This window comes from Saccopteryx leptura, chromosome 4 (genome assembly GCF_036850995.1).
Source record: "Saccopteryx leptura isolate mSacLep1 chromosome 4, mSacLep1_pri_phased_curated, whole genome shotgun sequence".
In the NCBI taxonomy this organism is placed as follows: domain Eukaryota; kingdom Metazoa; phylum Chordata; class Mammalia; order Chiroptera; family Emballonuridae; genus Saccopteryx; species Saccopteryx leptura.
The window spans coordinates 17,562,271-17,588,720 of NC_089506.1; the positions used below are offsets into that span (position 1 = coordinate 17,562,271).

At 47.9% G+C, this 26,450-nt stretch overlaps 1 protein-coding gene across 1 annotated transcript in view; it reads right to left on the reverse strand.

Moving 5' to 3' along the window:
- Positions 1 to 26,450, reverse strand: part of PDGFRL (platelet derived growth factor receptor like) — a 39,975-nt gene that overhangs the window by 7,924 nt on the left and 5,601 nt on the right. Inside the window, exons 2-3 of the mRNA XM_066380229.1 lie at positions 21,494 to 21,791; positions 700 to 851 (exon numbers count right to left, since the gene is read on the reverse strand). Coding sequence (XP_066236326.1) covers positions 700 to 851; positions 21,494 to 21,791 — 450 coding nt within the window. The remainder of the gene's footprint in view (positions 1 to 699; positions 852 to 21,493; positions 21,792 to 26,450) is intronic.

Here is a 26,450-nt window from a genome sequence, read left to right on the forward strand (position 1 = left end):
GGGGACCCGGGACTGGAGCCTCAGGAAGCACCACCTCCAGCAGTCCTGCCCCCACAACTGCAGCTCCCAGCACTCGGAAGAACACACACAAGGAGCCCTCCGCCAGGCATCCTATGACGACGCAGGGTCCAGAAGGGAGGCCGTCACAGATTCCAACAGCAGAGGACTAAAAGTCTATAGCACAGCTGTCCAAGAGAGCTTTCTGGGTCGACAGAGATGTCCTCTGGGATAGCCCCTCGCCACCTGTGGCAACCCAGCACTTGAAACGGGGTCAGTGCCGCTGAGAAACTTGAGTTTTAAATTTTAATTTTAATTAATTCCCATTTAAAGTTAATTAGCTACAGGTGTCCGGGGGCTACCATGTTGGCCAGAGTAGGTACAAACTCTGGGGTCAGACAGTTCTGGGTTCGAATCCTGGGTTCACAGCCATTACTTGCAGTATGACCTTAAGGACTTATTTAATCTCTCTAAACATCAACTTTTCCAAATTGGGAAAAAAAAATAGAAATGTTATTAGTAATTACTCTGAAGGGCTGTTGAGAAACTTACATGAACCAACTGATGCAAAAGCATTGAGCCCAGAGCCTGGCAAAGAGTGTGCCCTGATTGTCATTATCTGATACTCAGCACACAGTGGGGACCTTCGCTACGGGCCAGTCGGGAGTCTGCAGAACTCCACTAATGCAGCAAACCTTTTACCTGTGAAAAAGATGTAGGTGGAGCCAGTTTTGGTCTCGTCCTTCCTGCAGATGTAGCCGGTGCAGAGCTGGCCCCAGCAGCTGAACTCGCCGGTGTCGGCCGCGGTGGAGTTGACCAGGGTCAGCTGGCCGTAGCGCTCGGTCTGCTTCACACTGTCGACAGGAGGAGAGCCAGGTCACACCTGCCAGTTCACCCGCAAGCTCACACAGCTGAGCCGGGGCCTTGTGGCCCTCCCGCTCTGCTCCCGTGTTCTCACTTATAAATGTCCCGGATGGCACAGTTAATACGAGTGTCTTTAGGGGAAGGGGAAGAGAGAGAAGCCTTTCCTAAAAGAAAATTTTAAAATGACAATATGGTTTCTAAAGAGAGGAAATTCTCTTCGACCTCCGAATGGGGTTTTCCGTAAGTAGAATCACAGCCACAGAAACTCGGCCCAAAGCCCCGGGCAGGTGTTTTGCTTTCAGCGTTTGTTTCAGTGAGTTCAATGAAACAGCAGTCGACATTCATGAATTAGCCCAGCATCAACTCTAGTGGGCAGAGAAGCATACGTCTCCGAATACACGCTGGCAGTCTTCAAGATGCTACAGTATTGTACTAAAAATAAACACTTTGCATAATTCTCTCAAGAGGCTAAGTGAAATAAGTCAGATAGAAAAGGACAAAAAGAGAAAAACCTTATGATGTCATGCATATGTGGAATATAAAACAAAGAATGAAATAAGAACAAAAGCAAACAGATAGACACAGACAACAGAGTGGTGGCTAACAGAGGGAAAAGGGGAAGGAAAGGGCGAAGCGAATAAAGGGGTAAGTTTATGGTAACCGAAGGAAACCAGACTTCGGGTGGTGAGTACACAGTAGAGTTTACAGATATCAAATTATTATAGTCTTGTACACCTGAAAGTTATATACTGTTGTTAAAGAATGTGACTCCAATAAACTTAATGATATAAAAACATACGTAAAAACACATACATAAGGTAAAAATAAAAACTTTCTTTTAGACTTTCCGGTCAAATGGAACAGTAGATAAATACTGAGCTTGCCCCCTCCCACAACCATATCGAAATTACGACTCAATTACAGAACGACCACCACTGAGGACCACCTGAAGACTAGCCGAATGCAAGCCCTATAACTAAGGATATAAAGAAGCATGACGAGACCATTTCTACCACTTATCCAGAGAAATCCAAAACACTAATTCGAAACCATCCACGCACCCTACATTCACTGCAGCATTATTTACAATAGCCACCATGTGGAAGCAACCTACGTGTCCATAGATAGATGAATGGATAAAGAAGAAGTGGTGCATATAGACGACGGAATATTATTAGGCCATAAAAAAGAATGGAATGTTGCCATGGCGACAACAAGGATGGACCTAGAGGGTATTATACTAGGTCAAATCCAATGGGTAATAGACTTATTGAGGGAATCAATTTGTAAGTTATACAGATGTCTGATCACTATGTTGTACACCTAAAAATACTATAATATTGTATGTCAACTATAATTGAAAACAGTTTTAAAAATTTTTAAAGGGATGTCAGATTAAATTAACTATGAACTTTATTAATAATATTGTATCGATATTGGTTCATTAATAGCATCACATGGACCATGCTAATGTAAGATGTCAATAATAGGGGAAGTGGGCACAAAGTATTCAGGAATTCTCTATATAGTAATTCTATAGATTGAAAATTGTTCTAAAAACAGGTTTACTATTTAAAAAAAATAAAAAAAACAACCACTTTTCTTTTTTTGTATTTTTTCTGAAGCAAGAAGCAGGAGGCAGAGAGGCTACTGCATGCATCCAACTAGGATCCACACAGCAAGCCCACCAGGGGGCGATGCTCTGCCCATCTGAAACATTGCTCAGTTGCAACCAGAGCCATTCTAGCCCCTGAGACAGAGGTCATGGAGCTGTCCTCAGCACCTGGGCCAACTCTGCTCCAATGGAGCCTTGGCTGTGGGAGGGGAAGAGAGAGACAGAGAGGAAGGAGGGGGAAAGGGTGGAGAAGCAGATGGGTGCTTCTCCTGTGTGTCCTGGCCAGGAATCGAACCCAGGACATCCACACGCTGGGCTGACGCTCTACCACTGAGCCAAACAGCCAGGGCCCACCACTTTTCTTTAGGAAGAAAGTGCATTAGTTGCTAAGACACTGAGCCCCAATTATGCAATCCACCTCTGGTCTAAGTATTTAGAGTCTGCAGGCTTACACCCTTCTCCTTTGCCTCACCCTAGTATTTCTACTTTTTTCTTCTCATGTTTCACTTCTTGCATGTTTACCGTATTGCCTGTGAATATATTTGCAAACCCCTTCAGTTCCATTTTGAAGTGAGGAGAGACACAAGTAAATATTTATTGCTACTAAACACTAGTATTAGCCGATTGTCATTGTGATTAACTGTGTCAGGAAGCAGGTGTATCATTCTGGGACAGATGCTCGCCCCATGGCTCAGCATGTGCAGATGCCAAAATAAATGGCTTTACCCTGAGGATGAATCCCAAATACCCAAAAGTTTCACTCCTCGGAGATCCACATACTTTTCGGATATAGTCAAGATTCTCCAGTTGCATGTAGTGTCGTCACCCTTTAAATTTAGCACACAGAAAAATTTCTGGTTGGTTGGTCTGAAACACAGCCCGCTCTGGCTCACCGCTGAATAGCTGCTTTGCCCACCAGTTCTGCCAAAAGGTGCCTCCGTACTCCCACTTGGTCAACTGCCTCCTTTCCATTGAACGGAAATCTCTCCTCCTGCAGGAACCTTCTAATTAGAACCCACTCTCAGGAACCGCCCGCTTTCTCCTAGTGATGTGGTTGGCTCCTTGTTCTCTACCCTTCGGGCACCCTGGCTTCCTGTTATTACAATGGATGGTGAAAACTTTGAGGGCAGGGACTGTGCCATATATATTTTATATTCTCTGAGCAATATATCTGTAGACAGTAAGGATTCCCTAGAAACAAGTAGGCTGAATTGAATTGAACCAAGGGCTGGGCCTGGAAAGAACCTTGAAAAGCAGGCATCCAGCTCCCAGTATTGCTGATGAGGAAACAGTCTCATCAGAAGTGACTTCCCTGAGACTCACCGCTGATGAACACTGAGTCGATGACAAGTCCATGAAGGATGTACCAAATACTTATTAGATAAGAAAATGCCTATAAAGTACTTCATACCCTGCATGCCTAGTTCATTGTATTATCCTAATTATATCTTTTTACATATAATTGCAGATTAATAGTAGCTATTATGAATACTACTACACCAATGACAAGGGCTGGGGTGAACCTGGGCTGGGCTGCTCCGCACATTGCCATGGCCCCAGAGCATGCTGGGTAGGAGGCACTCATTAATGACCGGGAATTCAGTCCACTCACTGTGGAAGGAGACAGAGGAAGGGGGTTGGGAGTTCCGGAGCATAGGGTTGAGAACAACAAGCAGGGAGCACATTTCAGTCACCAGGCAGCAGGGACGCCCTGTGTTTTGGAGATGGGAAGTGATGGGCCCACCTTAGCCAGGACACCAGTGCAGAGAATGGGAGTCGGGGAGGCAGGAGGAAGAGGAGAGGCCGAGAGCTTGTCACTGCGATGCTCAGCAAGTGCTGGCCGGACTGTGTAGGCAGTGGCACGGAAGCAGATTTAAGGAACGTTTTCTTGGGGAATATTTATGACAGACGTAGGATGAGAGGCGGAAAGAGAGCTCTCAAGCATGACCACTTAGTTTGTATTTCTGTTGAAAGGAATGGGGTTTTAACTACCTGCAATGGAATAGTTGAGAAGAGAAGAGATTGAGGGTAGGCAAAATAATAGATTCACTATTGGTGATTTTGGATTTGTGTTCAAATATGGGTCATTTAAATGTGGATGTCCTGTGGGCAGTCAGAAATTCAGGCCTGGCACAGAGGAGGTAAAAACAGGCCCAGGTATAGAGTGGGGGTGTCATTTATATAAAGGTAAGAGTAGAAGCTAAAGGAATGAATAAAGTCAAGAAGAAAAAGCAACAAGACAAGATGAGAGAAGGCTGAGGACAAAATCTAGAGCCAAACTAGGGGGGGATCTAGAAGAAAGAGAAGAAGTAGCTAGAACAGAGAGAAAACATCAGGAAAGAAAGAAAAATTAGGAAAGGGAATCATCAAGGAGAAATATTCAAGAAACTGATGCTCAGAGCAGCAGATGCCTTTAAAAGGGATTGGTGACCGTGACCACCCCCCCACCCCCCCACCCCCCCCACACACACACCCACACACCCACACACACACACACACACACCCACACACCCACACACCCACACACACCCACACACCCTCCCACCCACACACACACCCACACACCCACACACAGACACACACACTTCATTGGGCAGAATGAAAGTTTTAGGCAACCACCAAAAGAGCAATTTCAGGTGTGAAGATGGAGCAAGACTTCAGCAGGTAAGAAGTGGAAAGGTGGAGAAGTGGAGAAAGAGGTGGAGGTCTTCCCAGGCAGACCATAATGTCTTGGCCATATTTCCTTGCAGAGCTCAAAACCAGGGTACAAAAATCAGCAAGTAATCAGTACGCGTATTTGCCACTTTCTCTGGGCCCACCATTTGCTAGCACTGTGGTGATAAAAAGTCCATGATGCCACTCACACCAGGACAGAAACTGGGCACCTGAGAATTTAGCACTTGGGAACAACCCTGCCGCCACCATGAAGCCCGTGTCCTGTCTCTCCAGCAGGATCGGGGGTGGAAGGAAGGAAATGCCCAGAAAACATCTCTGGATTTCCCACCCCCTCTCGTATGCAAACAGTATAAAACACAGGAAACACATTATTTAGCAGGATTACAGTCTAAATGCCTGGATTTAAGTGTCCATTTTTACCAATGGCCTCACACAGTACGGGCAGAAGGCTGCCCAGGGGCTGCAGTAGGACCTCAGGGCTCCGGGGAAGAGTCACGCGGGACAGACAGGGTTCGTGGGGCCTGGCGGGGTGCTGCACAGAGATGCTTCACCCAAAGGCCCTTTCCTTCTCTTATAACCACTTAGCCAATCCCCGGGGGTGGAAGATGTGGAGGATGTGACCTCTGACAGGAACGAAAAGGTACTGCCACACAGTGTTCCCAAATAAGTGTAATGAAGAAAACCAGAATTCACATTGATTGGATGTAGCTCTGGACATCCCAGCACATCAGCTCCCCGTAGGCCCTTTGCTTCCAAGCTTGCACTTACAGACTTGGCCCAAGGTGAGCGCGGCGATGGGCAAGTCCAGGTTCCAAGGAGCGTTTGTTCAAAATTTAGGACTCTGTGTGCCTGTGAGCATGCGCATGTGTGCATATGCGCGTGTGTGTGGCTCTTCCAATGTGCTCCCATGGCCCTTACAAACACAGGGTCCATTCCCATCAGCAGAGGACTGAAGCTCCCTGCATGTGGCCCAGCAGAGTCTCTTCTGAAGGGGGCCTGTCTCATGGGAAGGCCCAGAGGAGGGGCTGGCAGCTCCCAGAGTGAGGGACCACTGTGCATCTCACCTGCGGCAGTGACGAGGTGACGATGGTGGGGTCCACGCTCCTGTCCTACCAGCCAAGGGCAGGAGGTAAGCCCTGTTACAAAATAATTAGGCATTGGTCCCATAAATACTTAGTGCAAGTTAGGGGAGGTTCAGGAACAGTGAGGGAGGGACCCAATGATGTCTAAAGAGCTCCCTGCTCTCAAGTTCCCCTCCACAAGCACCATGGGGATCCGAAGGCGGTGAGCCAGGAGGAGCCTCAGGACTGACAGTCCTGAGAGAAGGGAAGGGCTCTCACATGCACAAGCCAGGAGGCAGCATTCCAAGGGAAGATCCCAGGGGAGGGAGAGACAAAAGGCAGGTTCTGTGAATAACTAAGAGCCTTCAGACCACAGGTGGGCAAAGGACCTGTGGTGACAGTCGGTGGTCACATGAGACGTAAGGTCAGGGACTTGGGAGCCACTCTGATGGGACTCAAATCCCAGCTCCATCATGACCGTCAGACTGCTGAGCTAGAGCTCACACCTTCCAGGGTCTGGCTGCACCTCCCTCCTCAGCTTGTTGTAACAACGGCAATATTGGCTAGCATCAGAATGCTGGGCATTGCACCAAGCTCGTCAGAGAGTTCAAGGCCTAGCACTTGGTGCACAGAGTAAGTGCTCCACACATTTTACATATTGTTACTGTAAGGATTCTCTTCATTCTCAAAAGGACAGGAGGATATAGGTCCTTGTTTCCCCCCTTTGCCAAGGAGGACACTGAAATTCGGAGAAGTATCTTGTCCGGAGGCCGCAAGTGATAAGGGTAGAGCTTCTAGCACCACACAGACACTCAGATTACGGATGTGAATAAAAGGGTATGGATTTCCTTCCTGCAAAATGAAGTGGACCAAAGGAATTTTGACTGAGAACCGGTGCCCCTAACCAGCTTGCAGATCTTGTTCAACGTGGTCACACACACAAAACAATAACATGGAAGATTGGATTATATTAGCTCAGTATTATTCAGGATACCTCATTTTCTGTTGAAATGGACAATAGACCAAAATAAATAAGTGAAGGACAGTAAACCATTCAGGAAGTAATGGAAGGAAACAGAGCAAGAACACAACTAGCTATTAAGTATTTGCTATATAAATGAAAGTTCCCTGTGTATACACTCTTCTTTCTCAAGCCCATGAGATGGTGATGATGAAACCACTGAAAACTAAAACTTAATATGTGCTAGGCATATTTTTTCTGATTTCCTCCTCTTAACAGCTCTGTGATACGGTTATTAACCCCATATTACAGGTGAGCAAACTGAGGTTAGGTAACTTTCCCAAGTGTTGGAACCACAGGAGAAGTTGAAGGTCTATGTAAATAACTTCCCAGGGCCACCTAACGCTATCATCCCAGACATTCTGCCTTGGAAACGGACCCCTCCATTGGCGTAACAGAGGTCAGGAGTAAAGTAAAAGCATGTCATCCAATACCCTCCTTATTCAACATTCATTTCACACGTATGAATTATTGAGCCTCTCCCCCACGCAGGGAGCTGTGGCGAGCAGCAAAGGAGATAAAGATTCGTCGTATCTGCGTGTCCGTACAGCGTCCGTGTTTACACTAAGCCTCCTTCTAAGAATGTGTCAAACATAATCGCTCCCCGATATGCTGGGAACGGAGCCATGTGACAGAGTGCAGGTCCTGGTAACAGACAGCTCCACATATCAAAGCCCCACGGTTTATAATTTAAAAAAAAAGATGAAAAGAAATATGTATGAGAAGCAAATATGCAAACGGAGACACTTCAAAGTGAATACGGTTTCATCATCAGAAATCAAGCTGAAATATCTCTCTCTCTCTCTCTCTCTCTCTCTCTTTCTCTCCATGTTTGAGAAGTATCTAAGGATCTATTCAAAACCCTGGCAGTATAACCATAACATTTCTATCCAGTTACGTGAGTGTATGTGAGATGTGACTCAGGTCTTCTCTACAACAATGACTTGCACCCGAGTCTTCTGTATTATTTAAAAAGAAGTCATACTGGGCATTTTAACTCTCTCACGTAGGTGCTGGCCCTCCAGCCCCACCAACACCTCTTTCCTTTCCGCAGCTCCTGTCCTTGACGTGGACCACAGGCTCTGACCACGTGCTAGACGGAGTCTTCCCTTCTCGCCTCACTCCACTCCGCCCGCCCTGCTGACCCGTCCTGCTGACGTCATTTATTCTGGTTGCCTCTCTTGCCATCTGGGTTCTTTACAAAGGAAAAGTGACTCTCCTCCTTCAGAGATTTCCTGGAGTCTACGAAATTGAGATGCGGGTATCCCTTTGACATTATAATCCAAACGAGGCCTGATAAACAGGAGATTAGCCAAGCAGAAAATCCCATCAGGCGCCCTAGAATAAAGGCCTTAAGATGGGTGTGCCTGTGGCCCCAACAACTCCGCTTGCGGGAACAACTCGTTGCTATCTAGATGTTTACTGCAGCCATGACGGTGACAGTAAAAAAAAAGGGGAGGGTGGTGGGGGCTGGAAGCGATCTAAGATTCCAACAGTAAAAAGTTACTTAAACATACTATGCTATTACAGTCATAACATAGAATAACACCCACAATGCACTTGGAAAAAGAAATCATTAAAGAGTTTATATATTTTGATACGTTTTTTTACACATGTAAAATAAAACCAGAAGATTCTACGCTACAATGTCGACAGTGTATCTTGGGATATTCAGTGAGTTCTTTATTCTTTTTATATATCTATAGTTTTTAATGTTCTTAATTAAATGAGCATGTATTATTTTATAATAAAAACTATAATAAAATCAAAACAAGTTAAACCACCCACACAACGACAGAACAGGTGCTCTGTAAACACGTAATTATAGAGCTCACCTGTCCTTTAAAAATCTGACGGTGAGTTATCTGTCGTGTTGCCACGATATGTGGATTCCAAAGGCAGGACCAGCAGGAATTCCTCTGGAGGTCTAAAAAATCCAGTCTGTTCTTTTGCTCTGATTAATGAAAATGCTGCCAGTTGGAGTGTAAAGAAGAATCAGGGCCTGACCTGTGGTGGCGCAGTGGATAAAGCATTGACCTGGAATGCTGAGGTCGCCGGTTCGAAACCCTGGGCTTGCCTGGTCAAGGCACATATGGGAGTTGATGCTTCCTGCTCTTCCCCCCTTTCTCTCTCTCTCTCTCTCCTCTAAAATAAATAAACAAATAAAAATAAAAATTAAAAAAAAAAAAAGAATCAGAAGTGCGGCATGGCTGTTCTCACAGCTGCTCTGCTCCCTCGCACGCACGCAGGGCCGGCCCAGGCCTGGCGGGCTCCGTGCAGCCTCCCCCGGCCTCCCGGGCTCCCGGATCCCGGATCCCGGCAGCCTCCCCCTCGCACGCGGGGCCGGCCCAGGCCTGGCGGGCTCCGTGCAGCCTCCCCCGGCCTCCCGGGCTCCCGGATCCCGGCAGCCTCCCCCTCGATCGCGGGGCCGGCCCAGGCCTGGCGGGCTCCCTGCAGCCTCCCCCGGCCTCCCAGGCTCCCGGATCCCGGCAGCCTCCCCTCACCCGGTCCCCGCTCAGGGTTCCCCTGTGTCTTCTAAAGGAGTCATAGCTCCCCTGCACCCAGGCCAAACTTGACATCAACACAGGGGCTCTCCATCTCTGTGCAATCCTGACACTCTATCAGCTGGCAGACCGATTCTTCCAGAATCTCCTCCATCCCTTTCAGATGTTCTACAAAAGTGTCACATGTACTTTTTCCAAACACCATTCTGCCACTGCCTACAGCTTTACAATACGCGCAGCTCCCAGCATGCACAGAATTGACTGCGCCCCTCTGTGCCTGGGACTCAGGGCTCCGATGCTCTCCCAACTCCTCCATCGCAGGCCCTGCTCTTCCTGCAAAGTCCTCACCGCCCTGGACACGTCGGCTCAGTCCCCCCGCCCCCAGCTCCCTCTTTCCCTCTAAAAGCCTCCCTTCTTTCCTCTTGGCCTATATCTGCCTATTCTTCCGAGTGCTGTGCTCAGGGAAGCTTCTCCGCCCAGTGGCATTTGTAAACCAGTGGTTAAGAGCATGTATTCAGGAGTCCGATTCCCTGATTCTTGTCTCTACACCCGACTGGTTCTGTGACCATTACTAACAAATTACTTAATCTTATTGTGCTCCATTTCCTCATCCGAGACCCGGAGATAATAATGGCCCCTACTGTCTAGGGCTGTGATGAAAATTAAATTAGTAACTGTACAAGGTCCTAGAAGGACGCTGACACAGCATGAGCACTCCCAAATGGTAGGTGCTGTGTGTGGGGGGGAGGGGGTGGTACACACAGACCTAAGCTTCTTACACTCTGCACTCAATGTCTTTATCACAAGTATTGGACATCTATCTATCTATCTACCTATCTATCATCTATCTGGCTGCTGCTTTGTGCCATGTGACCTTTTCAAGTCCCTATTATATTTCTCTAGTAAAATGATCTCTTCCCAAGAACAGACCGTGTCTTATGTGTGTCTGTATTACCCCGAGCTTTCTGTGTGGCATTCTGCTCTGCAGATAGCTCTTTTTTTTTTTTTTTTTTTTTTTCATTTTTCTGAAGCTGGAAACAGGGAGAGACAGTCAGACAGACTCCTGCATGCGCCCGACCGGGATCCACCCGGCACGCCCACCAGGGGCGACGCTCTGCCCACCAGGGGGCGATGCTCTGCCCATCCTGGGCGTCGCCATGTTGCGACCAGAGCCACTCCAGCACCTGAGGCAGAGGCCACAGAGCCATCCCCAGCGCCCGGGCCATCTTTGCTCCAATGGAGCCTCGGCTGCGGGAGGGGAAGAGAGAGACAGGGAGGAAAGCGCGGCGGAGGGGTGGAGAAGCAAATGGGCGCTTCTCCTGTGTGCCCTGGCCGGGAATCGAACCCGGGTCCTCCGCACGCTAGGCCGACGCTCTACCGCTGAGCCAACCGGCCAGGGCGCAGATAGCTCTTATAGGCGACTGTGAGCAGAACAGAACAGAATTCAGTGAGTGAAACCGAGCTGAATAACTGGCCCAAAGGCTCTTACTCCTTGACCCCCACGTCATCTAAGTGAATGACGTACACAAGCCAGTAATCATTGTGGAACTGGAAGGTACTTCAGAGGCCGACTGGTTGGATTCCTCATATCACAGAGATCGAGTGACTCACCCACGGTCAGGCAGTTCACAGGGATGGGAAGAGACGACTTAGGGGATGTACACTCACCCTGCAGAGAGGCTCGCAGAGATAAGTAAAGCACTGCTGTCAATGGAATTCTCACAAGGTCATCTTTCAAAACTGGCAGCCACATGATTCTGAGGTATGGGGGTTATTGATGTAAAGAGCTCACACTGCGTTTTTGGCAATTCTAATCTTACTGTGTAGAATAAGCCCATCAGCACTGCTCCGTGGGTCACAAGAAATACAGACCCCCCCCCCCCAGCCAATTCTGCTTAGCTGAATGCTCACGGCCACACTGGAGAAGAATAGGCCTTGGAAGAGGAGTGATAGGAGACAATGGAGCAAGCCACCACCACCCTTGTTAGGGAGACAAGCAGTGGGTTACTAACAGGCTGGCACACAGCTACTGAATGTATTATGGACAACTTATACTAGTGAATGCAGGGGCCGTGGGCTGAGCCCCTTTCGCACCTGGCACACAGCGGAGAGGAACCCACCCAACCTCCTGTCTTGCCAGTTTTCTCAAGGTGCCCGCAGATACTACTGTTACTTGGATAATAAATCCTCTGAACAAACATCAGAGAGCTAAAGAAAGAGACTCTTCTCGAGAGATTAGGAGCATGCTAGGAATTAGGCTCACTCACGTCTAGGTTACTTCTCCTAAAAGCTGTGCAAGTTTGAGAAAGCCCCTGAGCCTCAGGGGTCTAACCTAGTCATTGCTAAAATGTGGGGACCAGGCCAGACCAGTGGGACCCCAAGCAATCCCTCGGGGAAAAGGGGGTCAGCAATGTAAAGCGTCGGGCAAAGGGAGGTGACAGGGCAGAGGGAACAGTTTGGATCAGAGCAAGGGGACACCTGAAGCTCTGGGGGGATTCCCGAGGGCAGAGACTGCTCCCCGACCCACACGCAGCCGCCCCGTGGGGTGGGTGGTCCTGCTCAGGCAGCTGAGCCCAGACTGGAGGCAAAGCTCTTAGTTTTGCTGTTTTTTATAATGGGCCATTTTATGCAGTTATATACTTGTAGTAGCCATAACATTTTCCATTTTATGGCTTAGTCTTGATTCCTATTTGTTTTACTTCCTCCACTGACATACTTTTGAAAAACAATTTATTTACATTTTGCATATGTAAGGCCAGGAGCCGCCATCGTGGCCATTCACATGCAGGTTCCCATTGGATTCGGGCAGACGGTAAAGAAACGGCGGAGTCGGAGGATGGTGGGCCATTCTGTTTATTGGTGTCTCACCAAGACAGGCAAACCACAAAAGAAGACAAGGGAAAAGCAGAAAACCAGCTTTTCCCATGAAGGGCAAGGGATCAGGGAAGCCCCTGCAATCGTGATAGCAGGAACTTTGTGTCCAAGCTCCTGGTCTGTCCCACTTTATAGTGTAGAAAACCAAAAACCCCTAATCCAATATACAAACAAGGAAGTCTCTGATACAAAGCCACTTATCCGAGGCATAATTGGATTCCTCATGAGAGTGCACCACCCAGATCAAACAATCAGTCAAGGGTGTGGGGAAAAGCCCAGACTTAAAACTAAACCCTAGGCTACAACGACCCTGCCTGCCCACAGCCCGTCCCCCACACCCAACACAAATCACAAGCGAGCAAACACATATATCACATTTACAAACTCATTTGACCAACAGCATATTTAAGTTCTTGGCAAAAAATTATCATGCTACGATAACACCCATTTTTGTTTTTGCACATTAAATCCTAGACCTCACCCACATTTACACTCCTTTTGTGTGGTGGGCGTACAACAGAATGATTCTCTCTCAGACACAAAAAACCCCAAAAATAGAATCTTGCCATTTGCGACAATGTGGATGGACTTCAAGGGCAGTATACTAAGTGTAATAAATCAGAGAGAGAAAAATAAATACTATATGGTTCCACTTCTATGTGGAATCTACAAAAGACAAAAAATGAAGAGACCAAGCTCATAGCTACAGGGAACAGATTGTTGGCGCCAGAGTCAGGAGGCGGTTGGTGTGCAAAGCAGGTAAAGGGGTGCAAAGGTACAAACTCCTTGTTATAAAATAAATAAGTTCTGGGAAAGTGATGTATGGCCTGGGGACTACAGTTAATCCTGTATTACATTTTTGAAAGTTGCTAAGAGAGTAGATCTTAAAACTTCCCATCATTAGAAAAAAATGTTTGTAACTGTGAGGTGACAGGTGTTAACTAGATTTATTGTGGTTATCATTTTGCAGTGTATACAAATATCAAATCATTATGAAATGTGTACCTGCATCTAAAATAACGACCCATGTCAATTATAACCGCAGTTTTAAAAAATCACGTAAAAAAGCCACGGATAGAGTGATGACCTGGAACGCTGAGGTTGCTGGTTCAAAAAAACCCTGGGCTTGCCTGGTCAAGGCCCATACGTGAAACAACTATGAGCTGATACTTCCTGCTCTTCCACCCCCCCCCCTTTTCTCCTCTCTCTAAAATCAATCAATATAATCTTTTTAAAAAATTAAGTAAAAAAAAAAAATCCTGAAAAACTGGCTGTTTTCTTGTGATTTATCTCCACTGGGTCCAGTATTGTGAATAAAAATAGCTCATCTTTGTTGACATGACTTAGTACGTGTGCCAAGCGCTTTACCCGCATGACCTCATCTGTCCTGACAACAACACAATGAGACTGGGTCTGTGACTGCCCTCCTCCACCCAAGTCCTGAACGGAACCGAGCCGGGTTCTTCTGTGACCCGAGCGCCGCTGGAACAGCCAGTCCACCGGGGAGGTCTGCATCCTGCCGCCCCCACCCAGCCCTCTCCGGAAATGCTGGAGGACCCGACGCTGGTGCCACGGAGTCTGGAAATAGAGAGCTCCACCTTCAGGGCTGGATGCGCCAGTTATTTTTAATTCGACTGTTTTCTGAAGGTAAGTATGTATCAGAGTGGGGCTGTTGCTCCTGATTTCCCACCACACATTGGACCCCGGGGCACCTCCAGGGAAGGACAAAGGAAGCACAGGGACAGTGAGTTTAACGTCTTCATTTGTCCTGCTCAGAAAATAAAGTAAAAACGAGCTTTGCAGGAAAGCGAGTTTCAATTAAAAAAGACACCTGAACAACAATGTGGACGTCCTTACCGCCGCTGAACTGTACACCTCGAAGTGGTTAAAATGTCCAATTTTATGTTATATGTATTTGACCAATATAAAATACATTGTAAAGAAAAAAGACATCTTCCTCAGTATAATACCAGAGTATGATCCACAATATATATCAAAATCTATGCTGATTCTTGCTCAGCCGTGGGGTTCTCCTTTTTATAAACACTTAACAGCATTCTGTTCTCCTTTTAATACGGGCCCCAGACCACTCTGGGACGCAGGACTGTCTGGCTCTGAGCCTGCCGGCGGTGGCCTGCCGGCGGTGGCCTCCTGGGCCCGCGCCCTGTGTGTCGTCTGTGGGTGGAGAAAGTGGCCGCCAGCTGTGGCCGAGTCAAAACCCAGATGCCCTCCCTTCTCTCAGAAGCTGTTTATTGTTCTCAGATGAGCCAGCCATCAAAGAGACCTCCTGGGCCCCACCCACTCCTCCCAACTCCAAGTTCTCCACTGAAAAAGGCTCCCATCCGACGGACACCACAGAAACATCCTGAAAGACAATTCCAGCACCCTGATTTTCTGGGCGTAGAGCCGGCGTTTCTTTATGACCACGTCAGCCCAGCTTGTTTTTCTATCTGTGATGTTGCTGGCAACCTCACTTAAACGCCCAGCGTCTTCCTGTTCTTACTCAACAGTGATTTATAGTTAAGCCCTAGTCCGGGCCACTTAGTCTAAGTTTCTTCTTACTTTCTCCCCTGGTTCAGCGCGGTGCCAAGAATTCCCCTGCCTACAACTCTGCAAGTGTGTTACGATGAGACTGAAGAATTAAAATGTTTCCAGCGAAGTTGGAAATGGACCGTGTTGATCACCCAGCAGAAGTAGAGCAGATGGTCCAGAATGTTTTTATATTAATGTTTTTTTATTTTATTTTTTATTATCAACAGAATAAGAGGGAAAATGAAAAAAGAAACTTAGGTCCAAGAACATGTCTATATACCCCAGCCTGTGTAAAACGGGGGGGGGGGGGGCACACGAAGAGAGACGGGGTTCACCTGAGTGACGCCGTCTCTTCCCGGGGGTGGTGAGAAGCAATGACCCTCACCCGGTGGAATCTCTCTGTGCTTTCTATGTCTGTCTGCTCATAAAGGCTGCGAGTCAGTGATGCAGAATTGCCCTTAGATTTTACTTGAGATTCCTCTTCGTGGTGGACGCAGCCCTCGTGGTTTGACCCGTGCTCACCTCCAGCATCCTCTCTACCTGGCCACCTCCCCCCTCCGCCCCAGCCTTGAACCACCCCATCTCCCTCGCACGCCCTCAGTGCTCTGGGTGCTATACTTTTTTCTCAGCGCTAGGCAGTTACTCACGCTGTTCCCTCCTTCTGGGCTTTTCTTACATTCTTCTCCCATTCCCTACTTTATCTGGGTAACTCTCCGCCTTCAGATACGGGCCTGAGTGTCCTGCTCTCTGACCCTGCACTTCTGCTAGCGAGGCGCTCACACAGCTGTGTGTCAATAGTGTTTATTTAATTGTCTGACTTCCCATAACACGGAAAAGCTCTAGGGCTGTTGAGGTCGTGTGTCACTGCTTATCTCCAGCATCTACCTGAGCACTGGACTGTAAAACATCGTAGATGCTTAAAAGAAAAGGAAAATAAACCACCTTGTTGGAAAAAAGGAACAAAATAAGTTAAGGGAGGGCAGGAAGAGGGAGGCAAAGCGGGGGGGGGGGGCACAGAAAAGGGGTCAGCCGAGGATTCAGGAAACAGGAAATGAATGGAAACATATATACAATAAATGCTAACAACTGCTGTCAGGAAAATATCCTCACTCTTTGCTGATCTCAAAAGAGAATGGAGATCTATGTAATTGGGGTATAGAGTCTGGAATTAAATATGAATCAATTTTCAGCATCCGAAAACACGTTACAGTTTGCCCACCAAGCCACTCAGCGCCCGGGGCTCGGGAGGACCCAGCAGGACTCCACACTCGTGGGGGCGTGTACACTCACACGTGACCGTGCCTTTGAATAGCCTATGAAGGCTGGATTCTATGTGGCTTACAATGCAGGTCTAAACTGTGGCCAATGAGCGGCCTGAATTCAACGATGAAAGGACCATCAGCACAAGTGTGCAGTTGTCTTACCAGGTCTGGCCTCTCACTTGAAAGGATCTTTGCTGGTGAAAGGAAGACAGTCGCAACACGGCTGAAACCTGCCATCTAGTGGACGTCTGACGACATGGGTTTGCCAAGGCGGGAGAAGAGGGGCGCGGAGTAAGAGACTGAAGAGACTCCCCAAAAGCTCGCATAGTCTTGGCTGCATCCTCCGCACGGCCAGAGCCCACCTTCTAGGATGGGGGATTGTTGACGGCCTTCTTCCAGAGTTCCCCTTTCTAACTACACCAAGGTAATATGATAACGTCTAATGTCTAAACATCTGAGATCAATGTGAAATTTTAACCACTTTCAATGCACCACTCTGGGAAAGAATATTATTTCTGTTTTGAATCTTATCTCTGTTTTGAACTTTATGAATCAGATTTATTAGTCTAGTATCCAATGAATGAATGAATGAATGAATGAATAAGAAAAGAAAACGAAAAAAGTAGCCAACCACTCTGTCTTCCCTGAAGCCACTCCCTCCACTAAGCCGAGCGTGGTCCTCAGTGTACTCGCAGGCCACTGGCCAGCTCAGAGCCCCGGGCAGGGCGACAGCTCCGCATGGAGAAGCAGGAGGCTGCAGTTCAGGACTCAAGCTGCCACTCACCAGCCCATCACTCCGGACCAGCCGTCTCACCTCTGTGATTCTCAGTTTCCTCATTTGTTAAAGAGAGGGGCTTAAGCACAATAACCATTAAGGTCCCTTTCATCTCGAAAGTTCAGTGAGCTTATTCCCAGAGCCACAGGTCTGACGATCACAGGGGCCTGACTTCAGAGCCACTGGAGGCTCAGGGCCCCAGCACCACGCTCTCGCTGAAGTAGCTGCGGGGACCTGTGCGTGGCAGTTCGGTGCCCTGTGTGTGGTGGGACCCGTGCTGGGAGCCGGGGAAGCACTGATGAGTCCATAGACATCATGTCTACCGGCTGCCAGCCGCGGACTGCGGAAACACCAGCGACCAAGACACCTGTAACTGCACCGTTGCTGATAGTGCTCAGTGACGGCGTGTCACTGTGGTCAGTGCAAGTGGGGACCGAGAGTAAGGAACTGTCCCCGAGGATGTGCCCGGCTGGGATCCAAAGGCTGGAGAGCAGTTATTCCAGTGCATGCGTTACCCAGACGGGCAAAGGCCCCAGGTAGAAAGGAGTGTGATGCATGTGAGGACCAGAAAAAGCCCACAGGGTCAGGACGGTGGACCAGAGAGCGAAACGAAATGGGACAGAGGACAAAGGCAGGCACAGACTCTGCAAGGCCTTATGGGCCATGTTAGGAGTTTCAACTTTATGCTAAAAGCCACAGAATTGCTCCCTCGAAGGGCTGGAAGCAGGGAAACGACAGGACCAGAGAGACGTGAGAGCTCGGCCTGCTCCGTGGAGGAAGCCGAGGTCAGGCTGGAGCTTGGGGCAGCGAGGCCAGGTACGCCACCCTTCCTGCCAGCAGGAGACGGGGTCGCTGCTGCTGGGGCTGAAGGAAGCGGGGAGACTTAGAACGAGTTATAGAGGAGCACCCACAGGGCACAGTACTTGACTGGAAATAGAGGGAGGAGTTCAAGGTGATTCCCAGGCCTCTGGTCAAGGTCAACTCGATGGAATGATTGCCATTCGTAAACTAAGAGACAGGGAGGAATCGATGACCAGAGGCGCCAGGTACCTGTGCTGAGTTATGTGAGTCCTGGTCAGAATGAAATGTCCCAGAAGATCATCTGGATTACTGAGCTTGAGAAAAATGCATCGCCTATTAACAAATAGTTATAATTTACTGAACGTTTACCATGGCCCGTCAGCACTTTCCGTAGGTAATACTACCTCCATATTCCAGAGGAGGAAATTGGGTGCTAGGGAACTTACTCTGCTGCTCAGTGATAAAAACAGGCTTCAAATCTAGCTGTGCATCAGCCTGCCCTCTCTGTTCCACAACTTGCTCCCTCTTCTGGGTGGAAGGTTCAATGTGGACAAATAGGGTAGCGCGTGAACTTAGTACCAGAAAGCCACCAAAATTGCTTAAAACGACCAGGTTTTGTTGGAAGTGCACTTGGGGAGCTTCCAGCCCCAAAGCTGTCAGAACGATGGAGGGAACTCGTTCCACAGGAAAAGAAAACACAGAATGAATACTTCTCTTCTACCCAAAGGCGCTGCGTTCCGGGAGAGATGTCAAGAGTCGATTTGTTGAATCTCTGGTGTCAAATAAATCGTGATTTTGTTGTTGTTGTTTGATATAGAGTTATGACTAGATGTTTTTCACATTTTGCACATTTTTTGGGTCAAGTCCTTGGGGGCCCGCATCTGTCTTTACTTTCTTATAAAGCCCTAACTGTGCTTCGAATGAATGCTTTTTCATGTTAGGTCAAAACCGGCCTTTTCAGCTCCTGGAGGTTTCTTTTCAATTCAGGCTCATGTTCACTTTCCTTTGAGGCCTGAAGATATGTCCAAACATATTTTCGCTGAAATAACTTTGAAAATAGTCCTAGAAAATATTAAATCTTTAAGAGCCTACTGATCTAGGTTTAGGATGCTTTGTGTAAGTCAAAGACTAAATGTTCACAATAATTTCAAACAGCTCCAATCTGGTTTTTTTGTTGTTTTTTTTAAACTGACTTTGGTAAATTAAGACATTTAGAAAGTTTACAGTAATACATGGTCCCCAATTTGTTCCGAGCAGGGAACACACACACACACATACACACACACACACACACACTCGTGTCTTTCAAGTGCGAGATCAAACTGCTTCGTCCTCCCACCCGGCAGCCCTCATCCAATCCAGCATCCCTTAAGAAGAAGCCTATGCTATTACACACCGTGAAGCCAGAAGGATGTTTTCAGAATTAAATGTGACAGAGGTCTTAACACCAGAGGTCAGATCGTGAGATATGATTTACACATATATTTTAATCTAATTTTTCTCCAAGGTGTATCAGGGGTCCCCAAACTTTTTACACAGGGGGCCAGTTCACTGTTCCTCAGACCGTTGGAGGGCCGGACTATAAAAAAAACTATGAACAAATTCCTATGCACACTGTACATATTTTAAAGTAAAAAAACAAAACGGGAACAAATACAATATTTAAAATAAAGAACAAGTAAATTTAAATCAACAAACTGACCAATATTTCAATGGGAACTATGCTCCTCTCACTGACCACCAATGAAAGAGGTGCCCTTCCAGAAGTGCGGCGGGGGCTGGATAAATGGCCTCAGGGGGCCGCATGTGGCCCGCGGGCCGTAGTTTGGGGACCCCTGGTTTATATGTATGAGAAAGGAGAAGGTGAAAGATTGTTATTCTGTCATCTGATAGCGAAAGCTAAATGCCAAGCATTTAGGTAAGTAAAAAACAGAGATTTAAGAAAAAAATAAAAGCACATACAAAGATGAGTTCTCAAAAGGGGCTGCAGCAGGGTCATGGGAATGCCATCCGAGGGAGCCTGACACAGGTCCCCGGAGAAAGGGACTCTGGGGCGGAAGGCAGCCAGGCGCAGAGGGCTGACGGTCGGGCCAGGCAAGTTTTACGGCCCCAGGAGCTTGACGCACTGAACGAGTTCCTAGGAGCCCGGCCAGTAAAAGCACCCACACCAATTTAGAGAGGACAGGTGACTTGAGAGAGACTGCGGGGATGAGGGAGGGTCTCAGCAGTCACGTGAGGACGTGGGACTTGACTCCCGATGGAAACCCAGCAAGTGCTAAGTAGGGGAGTGACACGATCAGATGAGCATTTCACAGCCTCCCTGCAGCTGCAGTGAGGAGGCTGGAGGAGGGCACGCCTGGGCGTGGTCACTGCGGTCTCGGTGTGGAGGGACGACACCAGCTGGGACACCAGAGAGGGAAAGAGGACAGGCGCATGGCTCTTAGGAAGGTAGAATTGGCTGAACTTGGCGGTTGATTGGAGGAGGGTGTTAGGGGAGAGGGGCAAGGCAAGGACACTCCCCGGTTTCTGGCTGAGCAAGTGAGTGGACAGTAGTGTCCTTGGGGGAGACGAAAATCGGAGGAGCAGTCTGTGGCGATATATGACTCTGCTTTCAACATGCAGAGTCTGAGCTGCCTGAGAGCCACGTTCATCCTTCTCCCATTCGAGTGTCCCGAACAGAAATCCCTGTACTTCCCTATCCTAAATCACAGGAAGGGGTAGGTGGAAAGAATCGTAGAAATCCTGTAGACTGATCCCTTTATTCCTTGCAAGAGAGAGAACTGAGCCCCACGGAGGTTTGGGGGCTTTGCCAAAGACCCACAGAACTGGCATCCGCTAACCCCACAGGCTCCTCCCAGCACCCGCTGAAGCACGCTCTGGGTTTTCGGTTTGTTTCTTTTGTTTTGTTTTGTGTGCATTTCACAGTTTTCAAAATCTTCATCTTAACCACTTTTTCCTGAACAAGAAACCAGCCTCCTGCAGGTACACATGCAAGCATGAGAAGTCTTCAGGTTTCCTACCAGTGGATGCCCATGGATATAAAAGTCACACCCTGAGGGAAGTAAAGATGACCGGAAGCAACTGAAAAGTTCTAAGTTCAGAAACAGTCTAAGCTGCCCTCTGGTCACATTGCCCATCGGGTTCTCCTGTAGGTCATTTCAGTTTTCATTACTATTATTTACAGAAAATAGCGTAAAGCATTGGGTCCATTATTTTTTTTTACAATATGAATTCTTAAATATCTATCTCTGTGTGTCAGTCTCAATTATTTGTCATATGGCTTCCTATAACATTTCACGGTTCGACTCAACACTGATAGGATTGGAAATAATTTTTTTTAACTCGTCAGAGTAATAAAATACATGGCTTTTGCTCACCGAGCTTGCATTTTTATAAGCTGATACAGTGAAATGGTAGACATCAGAAACAATACAATATTTAATAAAGGAATGAAACCAAGGCCTTGACCCGATATAAGTAAAAAAATTAATTAAAAAAAATACAAGCTTACTTGAGGCGGGGGTCCTTCAAGGTGTCCAGATATGCAGGGTAGCTCCAGCCAATTTTATTCCCTTTACACCGAAGCTCGAGAGGTTGTCCAGCCATCAGACTCAGGGTAGCATCCGGTTTCTGGAAGCGGCCTTTATCCATCATCTGCGTCATTATAGACTGCCTCTTTGGCGGCGAGTCGGCCGAGTCCCTGTCCTTTGTTTTAGGAATTTTGGGCTTCACCTTTTTGTTGGCGGGCTTGATTCTGTTCTCTCCTGGCTCCTTCGGACGCTTGTTCTTGGGAAGGTGCTGGCCGGTAACTGGGACAAGGGGAGAGAAGAACGGACTGGCGTCAGAACACACCCAGAGTGTGAGGAGCCCACACCTCAAGCCGATCACGTTTTCCTACCCCTGTCCTCAAGTGTCAGAGCTCCTTTCAGCAGTGATCACTGTTCTCTCGGTCCAGCCTCTCGTTTTAGAACAAGTAATCACTGGAAGAGAATATATTTCAGCTTCAACGATTTCATTCCGATATAGTTCGTGTATGAACTGAGAAGTGCGCTTAGGAAACGAAAATAATTGTCCTCTTAATTCACATTCCGTCTCACCGTCTCCACAGGTTCACGGAGCACGGCCGAGACGGAGGCACTCACGGTGGCCTGTCCCCCGCCTTTGCCACCCCTGGGCTGCCCCTGTTCGGTTCGGATCTATCGTTTAAATGCAGGAGAATGCTGTCTCCCGCGAGTGGGGACGCAAAGGGCACCTCAAGTCACTCCGAAGATCGTGAACCGTCAGGAGGTTTCTCCCACACGAGCACAGACGGCGGCGCCCTTGCGTCTCAGGGGCTGACAGCGTCCCCACAGAACACCAGGTGTAGTAAGAGACAGGCGCTAAACCCTTGCTCACTAACAGCTCACATATAAATCACTAAAACTCAACAGGAACTGTAGCAATAATTTAGAATTTAGCCAACAGGATGTTTGGGGGGAGGAATATTTTATCACCAGCATTGTTGGTTGAGAATTGCTGGCCAATGGTGAGAATAAAAAACTGACCTACGTTGCCTGACCAGGTGGTGGCACCGTGGATAGAGCATCGGACTGGGATGTGGAGGGTCCAGGTTTGAGACCCTGAGGTCACCAGCTTGAGCACGGTTCATCTGGTTTGAGCAAAGCTCACCAGTTTGGACCCAAAGTCGCTGGCTCGAGCAAGGGGTCACTCGGTCTGCTGAAGGCCCACGGTCAAGGCACATATGAGAAAGCAATCAATGAACAACTAAGGAGTCCCAACAAAAAACTGATGATTGATGCTTCTCATCTCTCTCCGTTCCTGTCTGTCTGTCCTTATCTATCCCTCTCTCTGACTGACTCTCTGTCCCTGTAAAAAAAAAAAAAAAAACTGACCTACGTTAAGTCCATTTTAGTCCTGTTTTTCCCTCTCCACAATGCTCCCCCCACGGCCTGCATGCAGGGAAGACATCTCCCATGGCCCTGTGTGTGGTCGGCCCTGGGCTCCAGCGATCTCCGCTGCCCACCCAGCCAGGCGGCCACGTGCTCGCTGTCCCCTCCAACGACGAGGAGACTGTGCAGTCAGTTGGCCCGTCAGTGTGCATGAGCGCAAAGGCCCACAGAATCGCAAAATTTTCAAACTTACAGGCCCCAAGAGGTCATTTAGGTCAAGTCCTCATGCTGTAGATTAAAAAAATAAAGGAGGGCCTGAAAAGTTACCAGACTGCACAGAGCTGGGTCCGGCCGACTGTGAGAGCCGGCCCCAGGTCTCCGGCTCCCAGTCCAAGGGCTCGCTTCACCGTAGGAACCAGTATCCTGTCTGTATTTTGAACAGCTAATTACACGAACCTGGCACCGCTGAGGGGATCACTAGGCATCCACATAAAATGAAGTGGGATACATCAGGAGAAAGTCTTTTTCTTTTTTCTCCTTTTTGATGTACGTATTTAGCCAACGCTACCTTGGTGTACAAAAGGCTCGGAGTGGTCAAAGGTACAAAGACATTGAAACTGGGATGAAGAGGTGGAAGGAGACAAGTGTGACAAGCTCTTAAGACAGTGGGCGGGGCAGGTGACAAACAAGGGGAGTGGGGTGGGCTGGGCAGGCCACGCCTTCCGCAGGGAGACAGCAGCTCCCGCTGCAGGTGGCTCTGTCTGGAGGGGAGGCACGCCCAGGGTTGTTGATCTGCTTCCTCAAAGGAAGGCAGAAACGTGGATTTCCTGATTTATAAATATCAGAAACTTGAGTTTTTGGGAGACTTCAGGTCTGAGTCTCAGAGGTTAGAAATTAGGCAGTGGTTTCCTTGGAGGGGCGGGGAGGGGCCGACCAGGTGAGGACACAAGAGGGATGGCCAGGAACATTCTGTCTCGATCTGAGCTGGTTATATGGGTGTGTGCACCCCGTGGGCATTTGTGGAGCCATGTTCTTATGATTTGTACCAAAAAAGTCAACTGATCTGGACTCCACTGCGCGACGATGACCGTGGCTTCCTTTGCCTGTTGCCTGTTGCCTTTTGCAACAGGAGCCATTTAGCCTCCACTCTCCGTTCAGCCTGGCCCAGGCGCTGGACCCAGTCCCATGCCCAGCCCAGCATCAACATCATCTCCTCGGTACGGTGCCTTGACTGGGCTCGGATACCTTATATGACTTCAGGTCCAGCTGGGATCTCGCTTCCCTTCTCTAGTCTGAGTCCCTTCCTCTACTCTGGTCCCCCTGGGTCACGAGCCCTGCTGAGCTTTCCCGGTCCCTCCAGGGAGCAGAGTTGTGCACACGAGCCCCATTCTCCAAGGAGAGTCCCCAGTACCTGCAGATGAACCTGCCCTTTGCCAAGACCTCCCCCGACCCTGCACGATCGGCGTGTTTCCCTCTGGGGTTCTAATGACAGAGCGGGAGGACAGTGGCACCCACTTCCCCAGATTCCCAGAAGGAGAAGCACTGTAACCACTGAAATCGCCTCAGTGCAGCAGAAGTACCCTAATCTAGCAATGTCGATCGTGAAGCATAAGCCTCTATTTTGCAATAAAGTCACAGTTTGTTTCTTAAGGTGGACAATAAAAGCCTACGATTATAATGCCAAATCCTCTGTGCCTTTTAGTCACACTATGCCTAGGAGAGTCACGGACCTCAGGGTCAATGTCTACTGTGCTGTTTTACCTATCACACGGCAGGATTTCAGGCTGTCAGAAACGACAATTGTCTGTGAATCCTATGGAATTGAGGTCACCAGCACAACTTGTCTGACTTGGAAGCCAGCATATCCTTGTGGCGATTCTACTAAGAAACACTTGATTACCTAATTATGACTATTACGCATCCAAATATGTGCTACTATCTCTGCAAAGTAATTTAACCTTTTGATCAAACACAGCCACCCATCAGTCTAACTGTATAGTAGTTGGTCCAGCTGCCTGACCATGGAATCAGTCAATGGTAATGACACTAAGTTAAAGGAGTCAGATGAGTGGCCCACAGACACCCAGACAGTCCTAAGATTGAGTGACTCCCAAACTTCATGTCTACTTTTTTTAAAGAATATGACTCCTCAGCCTTACTATGTAAATTATTTTTCAAAGGCCTAAAACATATAAGAATTTATACTGTAAATAAAAGTGAAAGTCCATCACCATTGCATTTTTTTTAAACCACTGTATTTTATAGAGAACTAGGTGCCAAAATTCACAAACCATTAAATATCACTATTGATTTCAGGTTCTGGGTACACGTACGAGCTGTGTGACCTTGGGAACTAACTTCCTTAGCCTCTCTCTGCCTCAGATTCTTTATCTGTAAGTTGAGAATTATATGGCAATGCTGACTCTCTCATGGATTGTTGTGGGGAATAAATGAGCTACTATTTTTAAATAGAGAGAACAGTGCCTGATCCACAGGCAGGGCTAGCTAAGCACTACTTGTTTTGTAGTTGGGCTCATGATGATGTCTCATGTGGTCTCCATGATAAACACTTGATGGAGGCAAAGAAGCTATTATTCTCATTTACAGGTGGAAAAGGCTGAGATCTCAGAGGCCTGATAGTTCACCCCAGGTCACCAAGAAGGTAGAGAACAGCCGACTTTTTGACTCCAGGTCTACAGTCTTCTCTGGTTCATGCCGTTGCCTTCCAATTCACAGAGATGAACATACTGTAGTAGCTCCTCTTTATTTGCACAAATCTTGTGCACAGCACCGTTGTCTAAGTGGTTTCTTTGTTTGCGATGCCCTGCGCTTTGACAATGAGTTCCAAGTCAAACAGAACTTGATGCCAGGAATGAGAGCACAGCCTTCCTGAAGGGGCTGGGATGCTTCCCCAAGGCATACGTTAGACTCCCCGAGCGCGGACATGCTGGGCAAAGTCTCATCTCCGAAACGAATGAATAAATGTTACAAAGCAGGAAAAGGGACTGCAATTCTTCAGCATCAACTGAGGATTGCCATTAACCCTTGTTTAACAGAGGTGACCTATTAACCTCTCTAATTCTATAGATCTGGGTTGGAGGAGAAAAAGATATTCATTAGAAGAATCCCTGACTTCCGCTTACAAGCGGACTACTCGTGAATAGTCATTAACATCAAAGACGTGTAGCTGTTTGGAGTTTTCTCCCCCGTGGGCAGTTACAGGGAAAGGTCTGCCCTGTGGGTCTGCCCAGCGGTTTTGATGTTATGTGCTGAGTACTTAGGGGTTCCCCAATGCGTTATACAAACTGAGAGCCACACTTCCCTCTCACTTTTTCCATTCCTCACAAAACACTCAAAGGAACACAGAAGACTTTTCCGAGGCCCCAGTTGAGCAGGTCGGAAAGCAGTGACACTTGGAGATGAAAATGTAAAACGCTGAACACCTTCCCCTTCCTCCTCTCATCTAGAGTCCCACTCCAAGCTACCCTCCCCCCATTTCTTCTAGTACTATGTTCTTAAAATAGCAATTCTAGAAAGACTTCTATTCCAGAGTAAAGACCTTAGTTTGAAACATTTTTC